Below are 27,777 nucleotides of genomic sequence, written 5' to 3' on the forward strand. Positions count from 1 at the left end.
ATTTACCATCCCTCGCCAGCTCTATTTGTCTATGGAGAAGTTCCCCTTCTTTGCAGGGCTATAACTTTTTAAATTGTATTGCTAAATTGACATTATTATGGCCCATTCAATGTCCTATATCTATTGTTCAGGGTGTAGCAACGTTATACTTTTTCATTCACATATTCATACTAAAATACGGTCTAAAGTATAAGTATGTTTTTATCGTTTTCTGCAGCTTTCTCCAGAACTTGATTTATAGCCCTAAATGCATTATATTGATGATCAAATACAGTTTGGTAGGAATCTGTGCGAGATAAAAAATGTCAACTGGATGTGCTTCTAGGAGTTACTACGTATGATCTGATGTTGACCGGATGGGCGGGGGGTCGTTTATAATTCCGTGGGCAACTTTATATCATTCATCTAGTGTGGGTGATATGATCATCAGAGCAGTTAGTAAAGAACACGTTGGAAAATAACGCTGGATCTTACCGTATCTTCCTCGCGCCATTGGGCGATGAGCGTGGAGCAGAGATATTCCTATTATGGGATGTATAAATACCCGATCCATTTCCAGGTTGTATAATAGTATACGTCCAAATCATGTTGTTTATCGAGTTATTTGCACCGATCGGTGTTCACTGTGTCAAGATGGAGTCCCTCTAACGATAGCGAGTGCCCGGACGAAATATGGGTGAGCACCACTTCATCCACAGATCACTTCCTGTTGGGCGATCTGCCGATCGGCCACCAGATGGCGCTCTTGAACCGTTAGAGAGTTGAGTGGAGCTCAGCAGTATATCTCAGGTCCCCGGGGGAGAAATATGATTTCGATCACAGATTTTTGAAATATTGATATCAAAGACGTGTTACGGCGTCTTCGGCAGAATGAGCATGGCGGGGAATGACGAGTTTCGGCGTCTCCGGCGATTAAAGTGTTAATGTGTTGATTTGCGCCTATGATCTGTTTTTAATGTGTTGATTTGTGCCTATGATCTGTTTTTAATGTTTTTTATTATTCCATGTTATTATATATTATATATTTATTTTGGTCAATATGGGTTCGTTTTAAATGTGCTTTATAAATAAAAGACTTGACTAGAAAAACAATGACAAAGGAGTCATTTCTCTGATGAAGGCCCTTGTCCCAAAACATGTTGAGACTTTTAAATAGTTTCTATACTTTTATATTGTTCGATTATAAACTATTTAATAAAATATTTTATTTGTATTAACCTATGTTTTTTTAGTATTTGTTCATAGTGTGAAGTGTGTTACCTGAGCTGCTGCGTGAGAGGAGCTTTCCGACTGTACTGGTGAAGGTGAGAAAACAAGCTGACTTTGTAGCCATAATCAGACCGGAGCGGGATCTAAAGAAAAACAAACAAAAGAGAAAATATTATATTTCATTATCACCAAATGTCCACGTGGTTTAGAACTCAAAGAGTTTGGTCAAACAGGAAAACAACAGGCACATCATCCCTGTTGAGGCAAGGTCTATAGCAAACCCGAAAACTGTTGAGTTAGTAAAAATCCTTCACGCTGGTCCTTGGAGAGCTAAGAGGCTGTTTTAACTTGATACGTGTTGCATATTTTAAACAGATTTGATCTGAAAATGGAAAATGGTCATGAAGTGAATTTGTTCCATCTAGTTACTACAGTGGTTCTCAACCTGGGACCCAGGGCATAATTTCATTTCACTATTTCCTTCACTATTGAAACCAGTCCAATGGAAGTCAGAGTTGTAGTCTATTCTGGTTGTAGGTTCACTCCACTCTCCTCAATAGTAGAGGAGCCTACAGTATAGTACAACCTATAGAACTATATGCAGGATCCTATAGTGCAAACTATAGGATTCTGGACTTAAATGTATTATCTTAAATTATTGAACTTTTCCCCCCCAACTAATTTTCATATCTTATTTATTTAAAAAAATAAAAGGCAAAGGGGGGCACAATAATGTAATATTATTTATTCAATATGTTGAAGGAACACACCAAGGTGGTGGAGTCTGCAGCCTAATGTGTATCGGTTTGGGGGTCCTTGACTAGGGCCAGGGGACGATTCATTGGGTTTCAATTTCAATTATGATTTTGGCTTCCCACACAATCATAAAAACAAGATCATCTTGAATAAATAGTCATGGCGTGTTTCTCCAGTGATCGTATTTTGGTTACTTGTGGAAGAGAAGAAAGGTCAAACAAATCCAGTCGTTGTCATAATGGTGTTCTCAAATCAATGTTTAAAAAAAATCGTGATTTCAATATCAATCAAAATAATCGCAATTAGGATTTTTCCATAATCGAGGCCTATCCTTGACACATGATTAAAAACAGCTTGAGAACCACTGATCTACTACATAGGGCCAGGTGCAGGTCATGGTAACACCCTCGTGGCTCTCCAAACAATGTGTCTCCCGGGACGCTACCTAGAGAATACAGTCAAAGACCTTCACAGCAAACAGTCCCGTGTAGGAAAGCACAGGACACACAAAGAAACACAAAAGACAAGAAGATAAAGATACCAACCTGTGTAACAACTCGTTACCTGTAAGGATTAGTTCTGGTCTTCTGAACCCTAGTCCTATTTCTTACTTACTAGGGATGCTCGATATTGGCTTTTTTACCGATACACCGATATTGTCCAACTCTTAATTTCCGATACCGATACCAACCGATACCGATATATGCAGGGTTCCCCCCCCCCCCCCCCCCCCCAAAAAAACTGAATAATTTCAGGTAATTAACATTACATATCTCTTGTTGTGGAATTAACACAACATTATGCATACTTTTGACAATAAATAAAATCAGAATTTGTTCTTACTCGCTTGCTTGGGTAAATAAAGGTTCTAGAAATGTAAAAAAAAAATCTTAATTTTTTTGAAAACCGATAGATATTTTCCAATATCACATTTGAATGCCAATATCGGCCGATAATATCGGACATCCCTATTACTTACCCATGATGATGATTAGGGATGCACCGAAATTTCGGCCACCGAAAGTTTTCGACCGAAAATGGCAAAAAATAGCCTTTCGGCTTTTGGCCGAAAGAGTTTTTTCACCGAAAATATATCACAGAAACAGAAACAACCTATAACCTAACGCGTGTTGTTGTGATGATGTCGCACTGTCGGGAGGCGCGCTGTTTCTATGTAAACTCTGCGCGCAACGCGTCCCATAAATGCGCCTTTAACATCCTTATTTACTATATGCCCGTCACGGTTAATCACTGAGTGATCTAATATGCATATTCTTCAGAGCGAGAGGGGGGGGATAGTGTTTCTCACATTGACGCTGTCTGTCGTTGATAATATAATCTTTCTCGAGCATACACGTCGCGCGTCTACTGTGCCGAGTCAAGAGAGCACATTCATCGGGGGACTAGAAAGGTGCGCTCAGTAGAGCACAGATGTCCGCCGCGGCAGCCAGAGAAAAGATGGAATTAATGTACTGTATGCATTCAGAAGTGCTGAATAAATGTTTTATTTATTTTTATATAATTCTATTCTATGAATCATTTTCGGCCTTTCGGCATTCGGTTTTCGGCCAACTGTTTTCTATTTTCGGTATCGGTTTCGGCCAAGAATTTCCCATTCGGTGCATCCCTAATGATGATGTTGGTCGATAAAATCCTTTCACAGCACAATCCATGCCGTTCCTAGTTAGCCGCAAATCAATGCAAAGTCATTGGAGTCGAGCTCCTTTCTGTACAAGTTGAGTGAGGCTCACTGAAATCTACCTGGTGCTCACTGTGTAGTAGAGTTCAGCGAGCCTCCGTCACAAATGTATCAGTACTATATACCTGTATGTCCCTATGCCATAAATGTCATGTATGTTGTGTATGTCATAAATGTCAATATGAATTGAAAATGGGGGACCCTGATGTAAACAAGACAAAAGTCTTTCTCTGGTCTGCATCCCCTTAACAATTGTGTGTATTGAGCCGTACTGTATTGTACCCATTCTGCAATCTGTTAAATAAAGTTTTCATTCATTCATTCATTCTGTCAGCTCATACAGACAGGAAGGAGCTTGTCCTCGTTGACTTTGTGTCGGTTTGTAGCTAACAGTAAGTAAGAAATACTGTACGGCTAGGTTTCCAACTATCCCTTTAAACACTTTCAATGGAACTGAGTCATAACATAGTCCTGTGTTTTTGGACAAACCAAGAGATTACCATTCTTGAAAAATATCGGAAAAGATGGGCTGTGAAAAAAAAGGTGACGTGGAAATACAAAAAAAATATCAACGATTAGCAAACAAAACAGAAGATCAAACTCAACAAACAGCACACGTTTTGGAAGCCAGACCTTGATCCCTGATACCTTTTTAGCGGCACTGTGATCTGGCACCTAGAAGAAACGTTCACATGATGCAGCAAAATCACATGCGGTGAACAATTAGGTCCTATAGGATTCTATATGGTTTGATATGTAGGTCCTATAACATTCTATATGTTTTGATATGTAGGTCCTATAACATTCTATATGTTTTGATATGCAGGTCCTATATGATTCTATATGTAGGTCCTATAACATTCTATGTTTTGATATGTAGGTCCTATAGGATTCTATATGGTTTGATATGTAGGTCCTATAACATTCTATATGGTTTGATATGTAGGTCCTATAACATTCTATATGTTTTGATATGTAGGTCCTATAGGATTCTATATGTTTTGATATGTAGGTCCTATAGGATTCTATATGTTTTGATATGTAGGTCCTATAGGATTCTATATGTTTTGATATGTAGGTCCTATAGGATTCTATATGTTTTGATATGTAGGTCCTATAACATTCTATATGTTTTGATATGTAGGTCCTATAACATTCTATATGTTTTGATATGTAGGTCCTATAGGATTCTATATGTTTTGATATGTAGGTCCTATAGGATTCTATATGTTTTGATATGTAGGTCCTAGGGATGCCCCGATCACGTTTTTTGCCACCGATACGATCACCGATCGTCGTGAGCCATATCGGCCGATACCGATCCGATCGTTTTTGATTAAATTTTTTTTAAATTATTTTATATATATATTTTTTTATATATATAAAATATATATATTATATAATTAGACTTGTACTTGTATTATCTGCGAGACATTGCCACCACGCAACAAGTCAAAATGCTCGCTATCTGCAAACAGCTCCACTGTCTGTGTGTACTCTAGTAGCCTCCAGCTCCAGCAAGGATTCTCCTGCGCTGCAGCTGGACCCTATTGGTATAACGTTACTGTGCTTTGGTCATATCACATTCAGGAAGCCCTCAGCTCAAATACGCATTGAATCAATGTTATAAGACATTGATATCAGGAGCTATCTGTAGCTACTGCTAGCCGGCTAGATGACGTTAAGACAACGCCTCAGTGAACTATTTAGTTCAATGGGACATTTCGTTTTGAACAGTGAACTAACGTCAGCTAACGCGAGCTAACGGAGGTATCAACATGGACTACTAGACTTGCTGGAGCATTTGTTGATATCAGGAGCTATCAGTAGCTAGCCGGCTAAATACCGTTATACAATGCCTACTAAAAGTGAATAGTTGACTGGGTAATTTTGTTTAACCCTTGTGCACCCCTGGTCCCTTTTTCTACTTTTTTGAAATATTTTGAGTGTGTGTGTGAGCACAGCGGTGTCTGTGTTTATTATTATTTCATGAAATTGGGTAAATATCTTAATTTTACATATATGTTCATTGTGTGAAAAGCTTATAACATGAAACACTCTAGAAAAATTGTTACAGATTTAGTGACTTGTTCACCCCTAGTCCCTTTTTCTACTCCCATCCACTTCAATGTTAAAACGGCATTTTTAAGCATTTTTAAATCTGCTCTTATTCGTTCAATTCTCGATATATATTCCCACCCTTTGCATATTCCACGAGCTAAGGACCTTGTATATGCAGGGATGTGCTGTTACCGATGTAAAACTCATGGTGGCGTCATCGCTCCACAGATAACTTTGCCACAATTCAGGGGAGGTGAGATATGATTGAAACTCCGGACACAGGTTTTGGGGTGGTGGGGGGGGGAGCCAGTGGATTTTCAAGACAGAACCAGAGGCGAACCGGACCGCGCAGTCCACAGCGCGCCACACGCCGAAACACAAGACCCCCATAGCCGGCGCGCGCCAACGAGGAAGTGTACTGCACGGATCACCTCTGGTCCTCCTCCCACCACCGACCAGAGTTCAAGATTCCTGCCGCAGCAACACATGGAACCGCCCGCAGCATATTTAGGTCAGTTGAGCACTTAGTAACGTTTCGCCTCAACGCCGTTTCTGGCCGAACTAGTCATCGAATCTTTAATATTTTTTTTGATTCGTATTCAGAGGTAATTCGTCGAGATATTTCTAATTGGTATTTATCAAAAAAAAATATGGGAAATATGGTCAAAAACAACATTTATCCGTTTTTTTCGAACCGCCCGCAGTCAGTTGAGCGCTTAGTAACGTTCGCCTCAACGCCGTTTCTGGCCGAACTAGTCATCGAATCTTTAATATTTTTTTTGATTCGTATTCAGAGGTAATTCGTCGAGATATTTCTAATTGGTATTTATCAAAAATAAATATGGGAAATATGGTCAAAAACAACATTTATCCGTTTTTTTCGAACCGCCCGCAGTCAGTTGAGCACTAGTAACGTTTCGCCTCAACGCCGTTTCTGGCAGAACTAGTCATCGAATCTTTAATATTTTCTTTGATTCGTATTCAGAGGTAATTCGTCGAGATATTTCTAATTGGTATTTATCAAAAAAAAATGGGAAATATGGTCAAAAACAACATTTATCCGTTTTTTTCGATGAAAAAACACGTTCTATCAAACAAACACAGGTTTGAGTGGTTATAATTCATAAATATGAGTAATATGTTGAGAGATATATTGAGATTATACTATTACTGTTAATCATGGGTAGAAAAATGTTTTAAAAATAGTAAACAGGTAAAATTATATGGCTTTAAACATGATGTATCAAAAAGGACCCCAATCCCCAGGGGTTTCCACCATTGCTAGGCGTGCACAAACAGTAACGATAGCTAGGTAGCTAACGTTAGCTCAGGTCGAATGCACTATAGACTCGAGCAGAGGAGCCGCCTCTCAGTCCTCTGTGTTTACAAACTGTACACGGGTGCGGGCGGGGCTAGGGAGGAGGAGCAGCGGCAGTTTGCAGGTCCTGTGTGTCTGAGACAGACAGCGAGTGAGATCTCCGCTTGATCGGTTTCCGCGATCGGCGAATATGACTCATTATCGGAATTCACCGATCGCATATTTATACTGATTATCGGCCGATAACGATCGGTGGCCGATCGATCGGGGCATCCCTAGTAGGTCCTATAGGATTCTATATGTTTTGATATGTAGGTCCTATAGGATTCTATGTTTTGATATGTAGGTCCTATAGGATTCTATGTTTTGATATGTAGGTCCTATAGGATTCTATGTGTTTTGATATGTAGGTCCTATAACATTCTATATGTTTTGATATGTAGGTCCTATAACATTCTATATGTTTTGATATGTAGGTCCTATAACATTCTATATGTTTTGATATGTAGGTCCTATAACATTCTATATGTTTTGATATGTAGGTCCTATAACATTCTATATGTTTTGATATGTAGGTCCTATAACATTCTATATGTTTTGATATGTAGGTCCTATAGGATTCTATATGTTTTGATATGTAGGTCCTATAACATTCTATATGTTTTGATATGTAGGTCCTATAGGATTCTATATGTTTTGATATGTAGGTCCTATAGGATTCTATATGTTTTGATATGTAGGTCCTATAACATTCTATATGTTTTGATATGTAGGTCCTATAACATTCTATATGTTTTGATATGTAGGTCCTATAACATTCTATATGTTTTGATATGTAGGTCCTATAGGATTCTATGTTTTGATATGTAGGTCCTATAGGATTCTATGTTTTGATATGTAGGTCCTATAACATTCTATATGTTTTGATATGTAGGTCCTATAGGATTCTATATGTTTTGATATGTAGGTCCTATAGGATTCTATATGTTTTGATATGTAGGTCCTATAGGATTCTATATGTTTTGATATGTAGGTCCTATAACATTCTATATGTTTTGATATGTAGGTCCTATAGGATTCTATGTTTTGATATGTAGGTCCTATAACATTCTATATGTTTTGATATGTAGGTCCTATAGGATTCTATATGTTTTGATATGTAGGTCCTATAACATTCTATATGTTTTGATATGTAGGTCCTATAACATTCTATATGTTTTGATATATAGGTCCTATAACATTCTATATGTTTTGATATGTAGGTCCTATAACATTCTATATGTTTTGATATGTAGGTCCTATAGGATTCTATATGTTTTGATATGTAGGTCCTATAACATTCTATATGTTTTGATATGTAGGTCCTATAACATTCTATATGGTTTGATATGTAGGTCCTATAGGATTCTATATGTTTTGATATGTAGGTCCTATAGGATTCTATATGTTTTGATATATAGGTCCTATAACATTCTATATGTTTTGATATGTAGGTCCTATAACATTCTATATATTTTGATATGTAGGTCCTATAACATTCTATATGTTTTGATATGTAGGTCCTATAGGATTCTATATGTTTTGATATGTAGGTCCTATAGGATTCTATTATGTTTTGATATGTAGGTCCTATAGGATTCTATATGTTTTGATATGTAGGTCCTATAACATTCTATATGTTTTGATATGTAGGTCCTATAACATTCTATATGTTTTGATATGTAGGTCCTATAACATTCTATATGTTTTGATATGTAGGTCCTATAGGATTCTATATGTTTTGATATGTAGGTCCTATAGGATTCTATATGTTTTGATATGTAGGTCCTATAGGATTCTATGTTTTGATATGTAGGTCCTATAACATTCTATATGTTTTGATATGTAGGTCCTATAACATTCTATATGTTTTGATATGTAGGTCCTATAGGATTCTATATGTTTTGATATGTAGGTCCTATAGGATTCTATGTTTTGATATGTAGGTCCTATAGGATTCTATATGTTTTGATATGTAGGTCCTATAGGATTCTATATGTTTTGATATGTAGGTCCTATAGGATTCTATATGTTTTGATATGTAGGTCCTATAACATTCTATATGTTTTGATATGTAGGTCCTATAACATTCTATATGTTTTGATATGTAGGTCCTATAGGATTCTATATGTTTTGATATGTAGGTCCTATAGGATTCTATATGTTTTGATATGTAGGTCCTATAGGATTCTATGTTTTGATATGTAGGTCCTATAACATTCTATATGCTTTGATATGTAGGTCCTATAACATTCTATATGTTTTGATATGTAGGTCCTATAACATTCTATATGTTTTGATATGTAGGTCCTATAGGATTCTATGTGGTTTGATATGTAGGTCCTATAGGATTCTATATGTTTTGATATATAGGTCCTATACCATTCTATATGTTTTGATATGTAGGTCCTATAGGATTCTATGTGGTTTGATATGTAGGTCCTATAGGATTCTATATGTTTTGATATGTAGGTCCTATAGGATTCTATATGTTTTGATATGTAGGTCCTATAGGATTCTATTATGTTTTGATATGTAGGTCCTATAGGATTATATATGTTTTGATATGTAGGTCCTATAGGATTCTATATGTTTTGATATGTAGGTCCTATAGGATTCTATATGGTTTGATATGTAGGTCCTATAGGATTCTATGTGTTTTGATATGTAGGTCCTATAACATTCTATATGTTTTGATATGTAGGTCCTATAACATTCTATATGTTTTGATATGTAGGTCCTATAACATTCTATATGTTTTGATATGTAGGTCCTATAGGATTCTATATGTTTTGATATGTAGGTCCTATAACATTCTATATGTTTTGATATGTAGGTCCTATAGGATTCTATATGTTTTGATATGTAGGTCCTATAACATTCTATATGTTTTGATATGTAGGTCCTATAACATTCTATATGTTTTGATATGTAGGTCCTATAGGATTCTATATGTTTTGATATGTAGGTCCTATACCATTCTATATGTTTTGATATGTAGGTCCTATAACATTCTATTATGTTTTGATATATAGGTCCTATAACATTCTATATGTTTTGATATGTAGGTCCTATAGGATTCTATATGTTTTGATATGTAGGTCCTATAACATTCTATATGTTTTGATATGTAGGTCCTATAACATTCTATATGGTTTGATATGTAGGTCCTATAACATTCTATATGTTTTGATATGTAGGTCCTATAGGATTCTATATGTTTTGATATGTAGGTCCTATAGGATTCTATATGTTTTGATATGTAGGTCCTATAGGATTCTATGTTTTGATATGTAGGTCCTATAACATTCTATATGTTTTGATATGTAGGTCCTATAGGATTCTATATGTTTTGATATGTAGGTCCTATAACATTCTATATGTTTTGATATGTAGGTCCTATAACATTCTATATGTTTTGATATATAGGTCCTATAACATTCTATATGTTTTGATATGTAGGTCCTATAACATTCTATATGTTTTGATATGTAGGTCCTATAACATTCTATATGTTTTGATATGTAGGTCCTATAGGATTCTATATGTTTTGATATGTAGGTCCTATAGGATTCTATATGTTTTGATATGTAGGTCCTATAGGATTCTATGTGTTTTGATATGTAGGTCCTATAACATTCTATATGTTTTGATATGTAGGTCCTATAACATTCTATATGTTTTGATATGTAGGTCATATAACATTCTATATGTTTTGATATGTAGGTCCTATAACATTCTATATGTTTTGATATGTAGTTACTATAGGATTCTATATGTTTTGATATGTAGGTCCTATAGGATTCTATATGTTTTGATATGTAGGTCCTATAGGATTCTATATGTTTTGATATGTAGGTCCTATAGGATTCTATATGTTTTGATATGTAGGTCCTATACCATTCTATATGTTTTGATATGTAGGTCCTATAGGATTCTATATGTTTTGATATGTAGGTCCTATAGGATTCTATATGTTTTGATATGTAGGTCCTATAACATTCTATATGTTTTGATATGTAGGTCCTATAGGATTCTATGTTTTGATATGTAGGTCCTATACCATTCTATATGTTTTGATATGTAGGTCCTATAACATTCTATATGTTTTGATATGTAGGTCCTATAACATTCTATATGTTTTGATATGTAGGTCCTATAGGATTCTATATGTTTTGATATGTAGGTCCTATAGGATTCTATGTTTTGATATGTAGGTCCTATAACATTCTATATGTTTTGATATGTAGGTCCTATAGGATTCTATATGTTTTGATATGTAGGTCCTATAACATTCTATATGTTTTGATATGTAGGTCCTATAACATTCTATATGTTTTGATATATAGGTCCTATAACATTCTATATGTTTTGATATGTAGGTCCTATAACATTCTATATGTTTTGATATGTAGGTCCTATAACATTCTATTATGTTTTGATATATAGGTCCTATAACATTCTATATGTTTTGATATGTAGGTCCTATAACATTCTATTATGTTTTGATATATAGGTCCTATAACATTCTATATGTTTTGATATGTAGGTCCTATAGGATTCTATATGTTTTGATATGTAGGTCCTATAACATTCTATATGTTTTGATATGTAGGTCCTATAACATTCTATATGGTTTGATATGTAGGTCCTATAACATTCTATATGTTTTGATATGTAGGTCCTATAGGATTCTATATGTTTTGATATGTAGGTCCTATAACATTCTATATGGTTTGATATGTAGGTCCTATAGGATTCTATATGTTTTGATATGTAGGTCCTATAGGATTCTATATGTTTTGATATGTAGGTCCTATAGGATTCTATATGGTTTGATATGTAGGTCCTATAACATTCTATATGTTTTGATATGTAGGTCCTATAGGATTCTATATGGTTTGATATGTAGGTCCTATAACATTCTATATGTTTTGATATGTAGGTCCTATAACATTCTATATGTTTTGATATGTAGGTCCTATAACATTCTATATGTTTTGATATGTAGGTCCTATAGGATTCTATATGTTTTGATATGTAGGTCCTATAGGATTCTATTATGTTTTGATATGTAGGTCCTATAGGATTATATATGTTTTGATATGTAGGTCCTATAACATTCTATATGTTTTGATATGTAGGTCCTATAGGATTCTATATGTTTTGATATGTAGGTCCTATAACATTCTATATGTTTTGATATGTAGGTCCTATAACATTCTATATGTTTTGATATGTAGGTCCTATAGGATTCTATATGTTTTGATATGTAGGTCCTATAGGATTCTATATGTTTTGATATATAGGTCCTATAACATTCTATATGTTTTGATATGTAGGTCCTATAACATTCTATATGTTTTGATATGTAGGTCCTATAGGATTCTATGTTTTGATATGTAGGTCCTATAACATTCTATATGTTTTGATATGTAGGTCCTATAACATTCTATATGTTTTGATATGTAGGTCCTATAGGATTCTATATGTTTTGATATGTAGGTCCTATAGGATTCTATATGTTTTGATATGTAGGTCCTATAACATTCTATATGTTTTGATATGTAGGTCCTATAACATTCTATATGTTTTGATATGTAGGTCCTATAGGATTCTATATGTTTTGATATGTAGGTCCTATAACATTCTATATGTTTTGATATGTAGGTCCTATAGGATTCTATATGTTTTGATATGTAGGTCCTATAACATTCTATATGTTTTGATATGTAGGTCCTATAACATTCTATATGTTTTGATATGTAGGTCCTATAGGATTCTATATGTTTTGATATGTAGGTCCTATAGGATTCTATATGTTTTGATATATAGGTCCTATAACATTCTATATGTTTTGATATGTAGGTCCTATAACATTCTATATGTTTTGATATGTAGGTTCTATAACATTCTATATGTTTTGATATGTAGGTCCTATAACATTCTATATGTTTTGATATGTAGGTCCTATAGGATTCTATGTTTTGATATGTAGGTCCTATAACATTCTATATGTTTTGATATGTAGGTCCTATAACATTCTATATGTTTTGATATGTAGGTCCTATAGGATTCTATATGTTTTGATATGTAGGTCCTATAGGATTCTATATGTTTTGATATGTAGGTCCTATAACATTCTATATGTTTTGATATGTAGGTCCTATAACATTCTATATGTTTTGATATGTAGGTCCTATAGGATTCTATATGTTTTGATATGTAGGTCCTATAACATTCTATATGTTTTGATATGTAGGTCCTATAGGATTCTATATGTTTTGATATGTAGGTCCTATAGGATTCTATATGTTTTGATATGTAGGTCCTATAGGATTCTATATGTTTTGATATGTAGGTCCTATAGGATTCTATGTTTTGATATGTAGGTCCTATAGGATTCTATATGTTTTGATATGTAGGTCCTATAGGATTCTATATGTTTTGATATGTAGGTCCTATAACATTCTATATGTTTTGATATGTAGGTCCTATAACATTCTATATGTTTTGATATGTAGGTCCTATAGGATTCTATATGTTTTGATATGTAGGTCCTATAACATTCTATATGTTTTGATATGTAGGTCCTATAGGATTCTATATGTTTTGATATGTAGGTCCTATAACATTCTATATGTTTTGATATGTAGGTCCTATAACATTCTATATGTTTTGATATGTAGGTCCTATAGGATTCTATATGTTTTGATATGTAGGTCCTATAGGATTCTATATGTTTTGATATATAGGTCCTATAACATTCTATATGTTTTGATATGTAGGTCCTATAACATTCTATATGTTTTGATATGTAGGTCCTATAACATTCTATATGTTTTGATATGTAGGTCCTATAACATTCTATATGTTTTGATATGTAGGTCCTATAGGATTCTATGTTTTGATATGTAGGTCCTATAACATTCTATATGTTTTGATATGTAGGTCCTATAACATTCTATATGTTTTGATATGTAGGTCCTATAGGATTCTATATGTTTTGATATGTAGGTCCTATAGGATTCTATATGTTTTGATATGTAGGTCCTATAACATTCTATATGTTTTGATATGTAGGTCCTATAACATTCTATATGTTTTGATATGTAGGTCCTATAGGATTCTATATGTTTTGATATGTAGGTCCTATAACATTCTATATGTTTTGATATGTAGGTCCTATAGGATTCTATATGTTTTGATATGTAGGTCCTATAGGATTCTATATGTTTTGATATGTAGGTCCTATAGGATTCTATATGTTTTGATATGTAGGTCCTATATGATTCTATGTTTTGATATGTAGGTCCTATAACATTCTATATGTTTTGATATGTAGGTCCTATAGGATTCTATATGTTTTGATATGTAGGTCCTATAGGATTCTATATGTTTTGATATGTAGGTCCTATAGGATTCTATATGTTTTGATATGTAGGTCCTATAGGATTCTATGTTTTGATATGTAGGTCCTATAACATTCTATATGTTTTGATATGTAGGTCCTATAGGATTCTATATGTTTTGATATGTAGGTCCTATAGGATTCTATGTTTTGATATGTAGGTCCTATAACATTCTATATGTTTTGATATATAGGTCCTATAACATTCTATATGTTTTGATATGTAGGTCCTATAACATTCTATATGTTTTGATATGTAGGTCCTATAGGATTCTATGTTTTGATATATAGGTCCTATAACATTCTATATGTTTTGATATGTAGGTCCTATAGGATTCTATATGGTTTGATATGTAGGTCCTATAGGATTCTATGTGGTTTGATATGTAGGTCCTATAACATTCTATATGTTTTGATATGTAGGTCCTATAGGATTCTATGTGGTTTGATATGTAGGTCCTATAACATTCTATATGGTTTGATATGTAGGTCCTATAACATTCTATATGTTTTGATATGTAGGTCCTATAACATTCTATATGTTTTGATATGTAGGTCCTATAGGATTCTATATGTTTTGATATGTAGGTCCTATAACATTCTATATGTTTTGATATGTAGGTCCTATAGGATTCTATATGTTTTGATATGTAGGTCCTATAGGATTCTATTATGTTTTGATATGTAGGTCCTATAGGATTCTATATGTTTTGATATGTAGGTCCTATAGGATTCTATTATGTTTTGATATGTAGGTCCTATAGGATTTTATATGTTTTGATATGTAGGTCCTATAGGATTCTATATGGTTTGATATGTAGGTCCTATAGGATTCTATATGTTTTGATATGTAGGTCCTATAGGATTCTATATGGTTTGATATGTAGGTCCTATAGGATTCTATATGGTTTGATATGTAGGTCCTATTGGATTCTTGTCTTGATACGAGTTCATATATCAGATCATTGCTAAAGTCAGATATTGGACTCACTTCTACAGGCCTCTGGTGTATCTGAAAATGTCCATCTCTATAAAAGGTCAAACATAATGAAGTTCTGGGGTTTCGCTGACTATAGACCTGTTTTCTGCATACGTCAGACTCAGTGTTCGCGTGCATCACCGCAGCAGAAAGGAACGTAATCCTGGTCAAAACAACGGGGCAGACTACAATATTATTTGTATTTGTTAGCCATGCTAGCGATCTAAATAATCAATCCATGCCAAAGCTAGATATATAAAAGGTGAAAGACTCACACTCACAGCCATGCTGATTTGGCTAAATGACATCCAGACGTTTTTGTTTGAAACCACTTTTAGTCAGGGGGGAGTGCCATGGTTTCTCCATAGAGCCCCGTTGTATTATTTTAGCGCAGGTCCAAGGCAACTTAAGTCACGTGACTCAGTTGTTATTGCCGATTGGCTCGAACACGGTATGTTTGTTTACAGAAAACAGGTCTATAGAAAACACCAGTAACACACTGAAGCTATTTTTAGCTTCTGAAATGGGAACATAAAGCAGCCAACCTGTTGCCTTTCCAACTTCTTGGCCAGTTTTTTCAAAACCTCTGGGTTGTCCAACTGGACGTGTTCTGGGAGCCGCTTTACAACTGGAAATGGAAAGAAAAACACTAAATTAACTTTACATACACATTGTGAGTACTTAACCCTTTCACTGCCACACGACAGCCGGTTAACCCTTTCACTGTGACAATACAGAAGGTTAGCCCTTTACTATCACACAACCGACGGCGATGCTCCATCATTAGCATCATTAGCTAATGATGGAGCATCGCCGTCGGTTGTGTGATAGTAAAGGGCTAACGATAGGTTATAACTATAACCAAGTTCTGTGAGTAATGGTGACGCTCAGCATCACACTTGCACTGTACTTCACTTCGTGCACGCGCACTGAATAAAAAATTCCACCATGTACCTTTACATCCCAACATTCGTCTGGCCACACCCCCATCCGCTTACCTTCATAAGCAGGTGTGTGGTCACCTACTCGCCTCCTTCCCAAGCTTTCACCACAAGGTGAGATCAAGGGCCGCAGCGGCGTCTGATGCTGAGCGTCACCATTACTCACAGAACTTGGTTATAGTTATAACCTATCGTTCTGTTTCGTAATGGATCTCGCTCAGCATCACACTTGCACAAGGGAGGCTGAGCGAGAGCCATAGCCCGACAAATGTACCCCGCTGAGGCCCCCCACAACCATCAGATCAGGGAGGACCGAGCCCCCCCGACTCTCCCTAATGGAGGATACCCTCCCTATTGGAGGTTTACGGGAGGGAAAACGATCTGACCGTGCGAAGAGGCACTCAAGCAACTCAACGCACAGGGTGAGCAGACCGTGGCTTGACCCCACGACTACACACACGCACAACCCGCATGCCACCCGGGAACGAACGGAAGGAACAACCTCCTTTACTGCCCCCAGAATCACGGGGTCAAGAGCAAACCCAACCCCGTGGCAAGGCCGTAGCAGCGGAGCGCGAAGGAAGACCCAGACCCACTGAAGGACTGGATCCCCTGGAAAACGGGGGCACGGAGAGGTCAATGACGCCAGGCATCAAGACCCCACCAGGTGGTCACTTAGTGACACCGCCCCCCACATCGCCAGCGTATTCGGATAAGGCCCCTCCAAGAGCGGGCCCTTTCCCCCCAATAGCACACCGCCTGGCACACTGACCCTGCAGAACAGGCAGTCAGCATGGCCGTAAGCACACAAAAAAGGTCAACCAACGGAAGCAGGCAGCGCACCGGGGAAACCAGGCAACAGGCTGTAACCTGAGCCTGGAGCACTGCGGACGAGACAGGCGCCAAAGGAGTCAGCTGAAAACAGCCCCCCCCCGGCGGAAGGGGCGTATGCTGCCGTTGTTGCATGACAAAGCCTCCATTAAAAAAAACCCACCCAGAGGGGTCGAGGCAGAGAAGGCTGACATGATTGGCAGACGTCATGAACGTGCAGGGGCACACTCAACCGGGTAACCAACCACACACCAGGGAACCAACCACCCTGTCGTTACCAGATGCGGTGGTTGTTCCTATAACCCCTCAAGAAAAAACTCCAAAACACACCTGCGGGCATACACTGGCTATACCGCAGTACAAGTGTTTCAGTTTTCAAAAAAGGGTTATCCCAGGCCTACGGTATCAATGAAACTTTACTTTGGACCGGGCCCGGCGGCACGGGAAGCACAGGGTTACCAGAGGAGGTCCAAGACCACCCCAACAGCCCCCTCTTCGCCATGCGTGAGAGAGGAGCGAAGAAAAGAGAACCAGTCCTAAGCACACCGCACTTGGTATTCCCAGGCGGTCTCCCAACCAAGTACTAACCAGGACCGAACGAGATCGGGCGTGTACAGGTTGGCATGGCCGTAAGCCATTACGATAGTGCAGAGTACAACCTGTACCCAACAAAGAGTCTCCATAGCGCCTAACCCTGTGACACCCGGACCGACCTGGCATTTTCCCCCCCGAAAAAAGCACAAGTCCCTCAGGGTATCAGAACAGCAGATCTGCATCCCCAGCGGACAACGGGTTAACTGACCTGGACCAGCGTGACCAGACAAGTCCCGTGTCCTAACCACGCCGACATGCCCACTCCAGGAGAGGGGGTATGTATGCGTGTCGATCTAAAACATGAAAAGAGGGCGCCACCCAGACGGTCCCCATTTAGACCGTGCTCAGTGGCCCACCCCAAGGGCGTGAGACCCCTCTACCTATGTTCAGATCTATTCCGTTAACATCCCCCAGATATGAACGAGAATTCATCGAGACAACGTAGTAAACTGGCGCTCGGAAGAGACAAAACTCCATCCCAGTTGCCCTATAAAAACGCTGTTTTAACAAGCAACCAAGGTGATTCTGTCACAGAAACACACCTGAGCCAGCACTATGTATGCGTTGAGACCCAAACACATCAATGGATAGTCTAGCAAGACACCAAACATTGTTCCTCCAAGTCGCCTGGGAGAACGACACGGAGCCGTCGTGCTTCATGTACCTTCCTCTTTTTATTCAAAAAAGAAAGAACACAGACCGACATGAATCCCTCGTGACGCCGCTGAGGGTAAAAATTGTTTACATTTTTACATCCCACCACCCTCCCATAGGGAGGAGACGGAAATCCCCAGAGAGACTTCCCACGAGAGCTGTATAGATTGAAAAGAATATATTGCAACATTGAGCCATGTAAAAATTTGGGTTAGGGCTCTCCGAGGAGGAGGCACTGAACCAATACACACTCAATAATCGAATTGAATCGAATACACACACAATAGAGCAGGACTCCTTTTTGAAGTTCTACTCACCTTGACAATCTGAGGAGGAGGCTCTGCACTCTGAGGAGGATCCCTCACATGGAAGGAGAGTCCTAACTCACAGAAGGCCCGAGTAGGAGCTTCGTGAGGAGGAGCCCTGACCACTCCCTGAAACAGATCCATCATATGGACCTGAACAGCTCACGGAAGTCTTACCAACAGAGACGTGCACAGTGACGTACTCTATGGCGGGGGAATTTCTGCAGTGCACACGCCCAATCTTCCAGAGCGTGGGACCAGGAAACTCCCTCCCCCCCCCCCCTCTTACCCTGTAACGTGCCGAACAGCAACGTGACAGGAACCTTGAAGGACAGGAGGTTGTAACCCCTGCCCATCAAAAGGGGAGGAAAGGATTACCAGTTCACCCCTTTACGACCACACACCCATGATACAATGTAATGACAAAAAAGAGCATGACACAGTCACAGTCAGCTACATGAAGTGTCTAACAGCTTCACACAGCTCATGTGCTAACCTGCTATCTGATTTTTACTAAGGAAAAAACACAGAATAGAGGGGGCCCCCTTAAGAGCCCCGGTACCAGACTTACACATGTGCTTCTGTGGCCAACCTAACCCAGTTGTAGATCACAAGACACACACAACCCTTTATCACCACAAAAAATGGCAAATACACTCTACAGAGGAACGCCGTTTTTCATAATGAGAGAATACACAATTCTCGATTAGTATCGGCCACAGGCCTTGCTAAGCACACACGAAAAGTGACCAAACAATCTTTTCTTTAGGAAAATATAGTTTCTCAAGCGGTTTTAGCACAACCCCAGCAACTAAGCTAAGGGTTACATCGTATCCCACAACACAGTGACACAATATATTGTAAACAACATGTCTGAGAGGAGGGTGGGGAAGTCCCCAGGGAACCGGGGGGAACACCCCTCCTACCTTACCCTTGATACGGCCAGTTGAACAGGTAAACCTGTTAATATGTGAACACACTGTTCATTGTCATTACAGGCTGAGAAAATAATTCATTCTTCACTCATGTCACTAAGCATAGCTTTATAGGTTAATTACCCCCTTAGTTGTGAGTACACGGTACATGAACACACATGATGTTTCTCAACACAACAAACCAGATCATTTTTACATATGTAACAAAAAACCCGATTTGCATGGAGAAGCTAATACCAGTGACAAGACAATTCACACACAACTCGCATCGTATCCTAAATGTATTGCAGCAACACCCGTTTTGGAAAACATCGTTATTACAAAACATTAGAAGGGAAGGAAGAAGACGCGTTTTAAGGTCTGGTCGGGACCTTTCCTACCGTGAGCGCAGACCAAGCGAACTGCAGTCTGGCTAACAGAGCACCGATAGTAAACACACATTCCTGTGTTGACGACACGGGCAGCGTCGCTGCTCCACCCCGCCGCTACGGTTCTCCTTGTTGATGCAGTCCTCGCCGGCCGGGCTCCCGGTAGGTTCGACTAACATCCTCTGTCAAAGATGACGTCGTAGTCAGAGTGTTTAAAGCATGTTATAGTCTCAGAACGTTCAACAGTGTAGCATTAAGCTAACAGCCGATCTGCTGATAGCAACAAGCTAACGTATACCAGCCTGGTAAACACAGCAAGCTAACGCCGCAGCTAACAGCTGCGCGGCTAACAGCTGACTGGCAGTAGTCCATAACTAGCACGCAAGCTAACCAGCCATCACCTGAACTGTATACAATGACATAACAAGCTACACTTCAGACAGGCCGCTGTCCCAATCCCTTCCCTAACAGGGAAAAGAAAAAGAGATGTCAGAACACAGTTTCAACGGTGATCCAGACACACACGGGGCCCTTTGAGCATGGAACTTCCGATGAAGAAGATCTTATGCCCACATTTCCTCGTTAGGGTAAACTTTCATTTGTATATGAAAGATGGGGCCTGCACGGGACAGAGAAGCATCCGCTCTAGAATCCTGGGATCACCAGAACCTAGCGCGGGCCACTAGATTAGTCATCATGGGCATCAGGCCAAGATCCTCCGACCACCGTTTTAAGCCGAGCAGAGGACCTTAGCCTGGGGTCTGCGTTTCGTAAATTGTTAGCTAACCCCCATAGCATCAACAACAACCAGAGCTCGCAATCAAAACAGTACATACCCAACCTGGAACCCACCGCTTCTCACAACAGTCGGTGCGTCCTACAGTCCAGCTGTGTTGCTGGAGGGTCTTACATGGGAAGCATGTCAGCGGCGTGAGCTCCTAATATGAAAAAACCGGTGGAGGTGTAGAATGATCATCATCTTCCAGACACTCCAGTAACGAAGACAATATCGCCGTATTTTCTCGAAAATAGTGAGAGAGAAAATAAAGATATGTCAACGTATCTCTTGTTTTCCAACTTTCTTCTACTAACAACCTCGTCAAGTGGGGATCTACCGAAGGCACTTCCTTGTGGTGAAAGCGAAGGAGGCGAGTAGGTGACCACACACCTGCTTATGAAGGTAAGCGGATGGGGGTGTGGTAGGGGTGGACGGTATGGTCTAAAATTTATATCACGGTATAATTTGAAGCATAGACGGTAACGGTATATATCACGGTATCATCGTTTTTGATAAAAAAATTTTTTTTATTTTATATATTTTTTTTTTATTTTTTATAAAATATATATATTATATAATTAGACTTGTACTTGTATTATCTGCGAGACATCGCCACCACGCAACAAGCTCCACTGTCTGTGTGTACTCTAGTAGCCTCCAGCTACGGCCAGGATTATCCGGAGCTGCACCTGGACCTATACTCGAGTAGCCTCGAGCAGAGCTACGGCCAGGATTCTCCGGCGCTGCACCTGGACCCTATTGGCATAACGTTACTTAACTGTGCTCATCAAGCCCTCAGCTCGAATACGCATCGAATCAGTGTTATAAGACATTGATATCAGGAGCTATCTGTAGCTACTGCTAGCCGGATATATAACGTTAATACAACGCCTCAGTGAATTATTTAGTTCAATGGGACATTTCGTTTTGAACGGTGAACCAACTTGCGTTAACGTGAGCTAACGGCTAACGGAGCTATCATACACGTCTACTCTACTAGACTTGATGGAGCGTTTGTTGATGTCAGGAGCTATCGGTAGCTGGCCGACTAGATACCGTTCGGTTAGACAATGCCTCATCATGTATTAAACTAAAAGTGAATAGTTGACTGGGTCATTTTGTAACGGTAGCTAAGCTAACGTTAGCTCAGGGAGACATCCCGTCCCACTAGACTACTAGTAGACCCGTGTTTACATGCGTGCAGGAGGGGCTGGCACGCCCACTGCGCGAAGCCTCCTAAATAACTTTTTCCAGTTCGCACATATCTATTATCTATGACTAATTCTATCTATTTTTAGGGGCAAATGCGAGTGAAATAGTCGCGCAGTGGTTACATGACGTCATTGCTATTTTAGAGCTGCACTACCGGTTACACGGTATAGGCAAAATCCATACCGTAGAGCAAATTCATACCGTTTATACCGTATACCGTCCACCCCTAGGGTGTGGCCAGACGAATGTTGGGATGTAAAGGTACATGGTGGAATTTTTTATTCAGTGCGCGTGTGATGCTGAGCGAGATCCATTACGAAACAGAACCTTCTGTCGTGTGGCAGTGAAAGGGTTAACATGCATTTTTGCAGGAATTATACTGTATGCAAGTGAAAGAATAATAAGTATATTTTAGGTCCTTCAAGTTCAAGAGCATCATAACCATTTCACACAAGTGTTAAAAACATGTTCTGAAATAGAAAGACAAGCTATTCGTCTAAGTGTATCGATCCAAAACTAGAAACATTCACCAAAACTAAAAGCTCAAATCTCAATAATTTCTCTCCACTGACCCCAACCTAAATGGTCAACATCTATACCATTCAAAAAAGCAATGGACCGGATTTGGTACCCAGTTTCAGCCAGAAGACACTTAACCCTTTCACTGCCGCACTACCAAATGGTTTAACCATTTCACTGCAACAATACACATAAGGTTAACCCTTTCACTGCCACACAACAGCAGGTTAACCCTTTCACTGCCACACTACAGAAGGTTAACCCGTTACTATCACACTACCGACGGTTACCGCTTTAATATGTCCGTTAGGTTCCCATGACATTACAGCGCTCTCTCCCTCGTGCTTCCCAGGAAAATGCTTCCCTCCTGGGCTACGGTACCTGGCTGCAGCTCGCTGGCCGGTGCCTTGGGTTTGCTCGTAGTGCCCTGTTTGGAGGCCCTCTCTGCCTCCTGTCGGGCCCTCCTCTCAGCCTTCATCTCCGCTTTAGTTTTAGCAGGGGCCTCAGGGCCGGGGCCAGCCACAGGAGCAGGCGCAGGAGCAGGCACTGCTGAGGGGGCTGGAGGGGACACCACAGATACACAGTAAACATTTGGGTAGACAAAAACAAAAGTCACGAATAAGAATAAAAAATAAGCCTAAGAATAAAATACGGTCCGGGATATACATTTCCTAATTATATTCTAATATCAAATATACAGTTAAAATATACAGTAATTGTAAAAGTAAAAGTCCAGGAAGATAGTACTGTCACCCTGTGCTCAGTGATGCAGTGAGGCAGTGATGCATTGTATAGTCTGATGGCTGTCGGAATGAAGGACTTCCTGTGCCGTTCAGTGCTACATCTTGGGAGTGTTAGTCTAGCACCGAACGTGCTCCTTCTGTCAGTCAAGTCTGTGTGTATAGTGGGTGGGAGGGGTGGTCCCTGATGGCATGGAGCTTAGCGAGGCTCCTCCTCTCCGCCAACCACCGCTAGAGAGTCCAGCTTTACCCCCAACATGTTACTGGCCTTTCTGATCAGATGGTACCGAGTGCATCAACATGATTTGATTCAATTTGCCTTATTCACTGATCCTCTATTCCTATTTCACCTCGTCTTTATTTTCATAGATCTGCTATTGGACGCATTTTTTCTTTTTAATTCATGCGAGTACTCGATCTGGGAAAACATTACTCGTGCCCATCCCTACTATGTATATTACAAACATGAGGGGATTGATTCATGATTCATCAAACATGACAGCAGCACCCACTGTCCATGTACTTCTAGTTAAAGGAACATGACAACTTTTGGGGGGGAAATGAGCCGTCTTCCCCAGAGTCAGACAAGAACATCGGGACCCTTCTCATCTCTGTGTGTGCATGTGGTAAATACACCGCTCACAACATGTAAATAAGACCGTTTTGGAGTTGTTGGTAAGTTGATTTTGTTACTTTTAATGGTAGGATAACGGTCCGTATCCACTTCTGGTCATAATGTGCAAACTGGCTAGCGAGCTGCGGGTCTCTCTCTCTCTCTCTCTCTCTCTCTCTCTCTCTGTACTGCACACAGAGAGGGGAAGGATACCCATCTTCTAGTCTGACTCCGGGGAAGATGGCAAATAAGCTAATTTCCCCAAAAGTTGGTGTGTTCCTTTAATCCTTCCGGAGGTGAATATGTGTGTAACTACGCTGTCCGGCAGCGTGGCTACATGATCGGAAGATCACCCGGTCAAGGCTGCTGTCGGAAAGTGGTGTTGTTGTCCAGCAGGGGGCACTCTGTCCTCTGGACTTGTCAGTAACAATGCCCCTGTTACGGATGAGATGCTAAACCGAGGTCCTGACTGAATTCGGTCATTAAAGAACCCAGGGCGCTTATTGTAAAGAGTAGGGGGCTCCCCGACGTTCCTGGCCAAATTCCCAATCAGGTCTCTGACATCAAGGCCACATAATCATCCCTCCCCCAGGGTTTCCCATTAATTACCTAGACTGTGGCAGCCCACCACAGTCTAATTAGTCCCGCCACAGTTGTATAATGAACCCAAATCTTTTTTTTATTAGATTTTTTTTTATATATATATATATAAAGTTTGCCAATAGGGATGTATCAGTAGTATTGGCAGTGGTAGTAGTCGTAATAGTAATCCACTATATTTTTTTATTTTCTAAAAAATAAACCAGTTCAACACAGGTAACCACTTTTGCTTAATTTCTTGGATGGCTCAAATGTCTGCTCTAGTCCAGTGGTTCCCAAACCTCTCCTCGAGACACCCCAGCCGTTCCATGTATTTGTTAAATTACACCACCAGCACACCTTGATTCAACTAATAAAGGGCTAGTTAAGTTTAATCAGGTGTGCTGGTGGTGGAATTTAACAAATACATTGAACGGCTGGGGTGCTTCGAGGAAAGGATTGGGAAGCACTAGTCTAGTCGATTTTGAGCACAAAGTTCATCATAGATGAACTTTCCTGTTTGCGGACGACTCAGCCCTGCTGGTCTCTGACAAGAACAAGTTACAGGTTGAAAAAGCCCTCAGCTCGGAACTAGGCAAAATCTGCATATGGCTCGCCGACAACAAACTATCATTACACCTGGGCAAAACAGAGTCCATTCTCTTCGGTTCAAATAACAAACTCAGCAAGACCGACGGCTTCTCGGTTACAGTGGGTGACAATATTATCACAAGGAAAGATGAAATTACCTACCTGGGTTCCATCCTAGAGGCTAATTTTCCTGTGACAAAATGGCATCCAATGTAATAAAAAAAGTCAACCAACGAACGCGATTCTTGTACCGGATCTCCTCTCTGGTAAACAAGAATACCCTGAAGACTCTAGCAGGAGCACTCATTCAAGGGTACTACGACTATGCTTGCACCTCATGGTACCAAAGCACCTCAAAGGCACTAAAAAACAAATTACAAACATCTCAAAACAAGCTAGTCAGACTACTGCTTGACCGGACTCGTAGAACCCACCTCACCCCTGCCCACTTTGACTTAGAGGCTTAGAGTAGACGACAGAGTACAGCAACTTGCAATGGGCCTGGTCTACAAGATACACTACGCGACCAAGGTACCCATGTACATGTCAAAATACTTCCCAAAGGTCAGTGAATACCACGATCACAACACCAGAGGGAGCTCCACAAATCATGTAAAACCCAGATTCGGCTCAAACAAGGGACTAAACACGTTTCGCAATTATGCCACATCAATGTGGAACGCCCTACCCACAGCTGTAAAGGAATGTGAATCACTACCCACTTTCAAAAACACTCTCAAAAAACACCTACGTGAGACTGCAATTCGAAACTGGCCCCTACAAATGTCCTAACCTAGTTGTACAGTAAATGACCAAGTAAGGCTTTGTCAGTATTCCAATGTACAGTGTAAAATGTGTGTGTGTCCCCTACCCAACCCCCCCCCCCCCCCCCCCACCTCCAATGTACAGCCCTCACCCACCCACCCAACCCCACCCCACCCACCCAACCTCCTCCAATGTACAGTTTCTACGCCAAATGTATATACACTCTTTTTCTGGACACTTTTGTATCACAAACAGTACTGTATTTGCAAATCTGATATGTCATAAATGTATAGATGTAGCAGTACTGTCTATCTGTATGTCATGTATGTCATATATGTCATTACGAATTGAAAATGGGGGACCCTGATGTAAACAAGACGAAAGTCTTTCTCTGGTCTGCATCCCCTTAACAATTGTATGTATTGAGCTGTACTGTACTGTACCCATTCTGCAATCTGTTAATAAAGTTTTCAATCAATCAATCAATCAATCAATCAATCAATCAATCAATAGATCTAGCCTCTTTATTTTGCTCTCAAAGTGCACCAGATTGATGCATTTAACTTTAAAATGTACAAAAAAATCTGTCTCCTGAGCCGTTCAGCCATTGTGTAGTGTGATGTGTGCCGGGTGCCAGTGTGTGGCAGCCATTGAGCCTGCCGCCGGCGTAGCCCAAGGTTGGGTGCTACCAGTGGTGGTGAAGGAGGCAATTTCCACCCTACACTGTAAAGTGCATAGAGTGTCTAGAAAAGCGCTATATAAATGCAAGTAATTATTAATTAATTCATTATTACGTGATTGCATGAAGCGCTGCAACGCTGAAAAAGAGCATACGATGCTCAGCAAGTCTTCCCTGGGGGGTAAATAAAGGTTTGGCATCATATCTCATGGTGGTGTATTGGTCACAGAATAGATAATAACAGGGACCTTTCTGTGTCAGGGGTTGTGCAGCAGGCAGCATCGCTGGGGATGGAGCCACGGTCTTCTGTGGTTTCTCTTCCTCTGCCGAAGCATTTTCATCCTTTTTCTCTTTGCTTTTCTTATGTTGTTTCTTCTCTTTTCTCAGCCTCTGCTTCTCCTCTTTGGTAAGTTCCTTTCCTTCATTCTTCAGCGTCAGTCGAGTGGAGGAGAGATGGGGGAAAATAACATGACATGTAGTTAAACTTTATCCACAAGGCGACAAAGCAGGTTGATTATTCCTCAGTGGCAAAACTCTGCATTTTTTTTTTATAAAACCCATACAGACCTTTGAGCGTGCAATGTCTTCTTTGTTCTCAAGTCCATCTGCAAGAGAGTCATGTATGTCACAAATGTAACAGTACTGTATATCTGTATAAGGTTTTCAATCAATCAACCAATCAATCCCAAACCCCTCCAATGTACAGTTTCTTCCCCCTCAAATGTATATACTCTCTTTTTTAGAAACTCTGTCTCTTAACACTTTGCCGCCCGACCACGTATAAATACGGGTTTCGAATCCATGCGTTGTGGACAGAATCACGTATAAAGCCGTGGCAAGTTGTTATTGCTTTTATTCCATTTTAATAACCCGGTCAAGGTCGCGGATCGGCACTGCATTATATTCCCTAGTCTGTGAAATCAAGAACGTGCAATACCGGCCAGATCCTCTTAGGGGCGCTATCGCTCCACTGCAGTATGCCCTGTGGGCGAATGGAAAACTTTTTTCCCCTTTCAATGGAGTATTTTAGTACCCGGATCCTGGATATGCAGCATGTACCGTGGATTACGTTTCGAATCGCAGATTTCACCATGGAATAAGGGGATTTATCATCAGTCAATGGACATATCGATCTACAAGATGCCGATCGATAACAGGGAAATGCTCGGGGGTATCCCACCGGCTTATGGTAAGATCTTTT

General features: G+C 39.6%; 1 protein-coding gene across 1 annotated transcript in view; it reads right to left on the reverse strand.

The window, feature by feature from the left end:
* Positions 1-26,993, reverse strand: part of eif2b4 (eukaryotic translation initiation factor 2B, subunit 4 delta) — a 52,823-nt gene extending 25,830 nt beyond the window's left edge. The window contains exons 1-4 of the mRNA XM_084314804.1: positions 26,825-26,993; positions 22,991-23,167; positions 16,018-16,100; positions 1,261-1,352 (exon numbers count right to left, since the gene is read on the reverse strand). Of these exons, the coding sequence (XP_084170930.1) occupies positions 1,261-1,352; positions 16,018-16,100; positions 22,991-23,167; positions 26,825-26,858 (386 nt within the window). The 5' untranslated portion in view covers positions 26,859-26,993. The remainder of the gene's footprint in view (positions 1-1,260; positions 1,353-16,017; positions 16,101-22,990; positions 23,168-26,824) is intronic.
* Positions 26,994-27,777: the final 784 nt, after the last annotated feature.

This window comes from Notolepis coatsorum, assembly GCF_963971535.1.
Source record: "Notolepis coatsorum genome assembly, chromosome: 5".
In the NCBI taxonomy this organism is placed as follows: Eukaryota; Metazoa; Chordata; class Actinopteri; order Aulopiformes; family Paralepididae; genus Notolepis; species Notolepis coatsorum.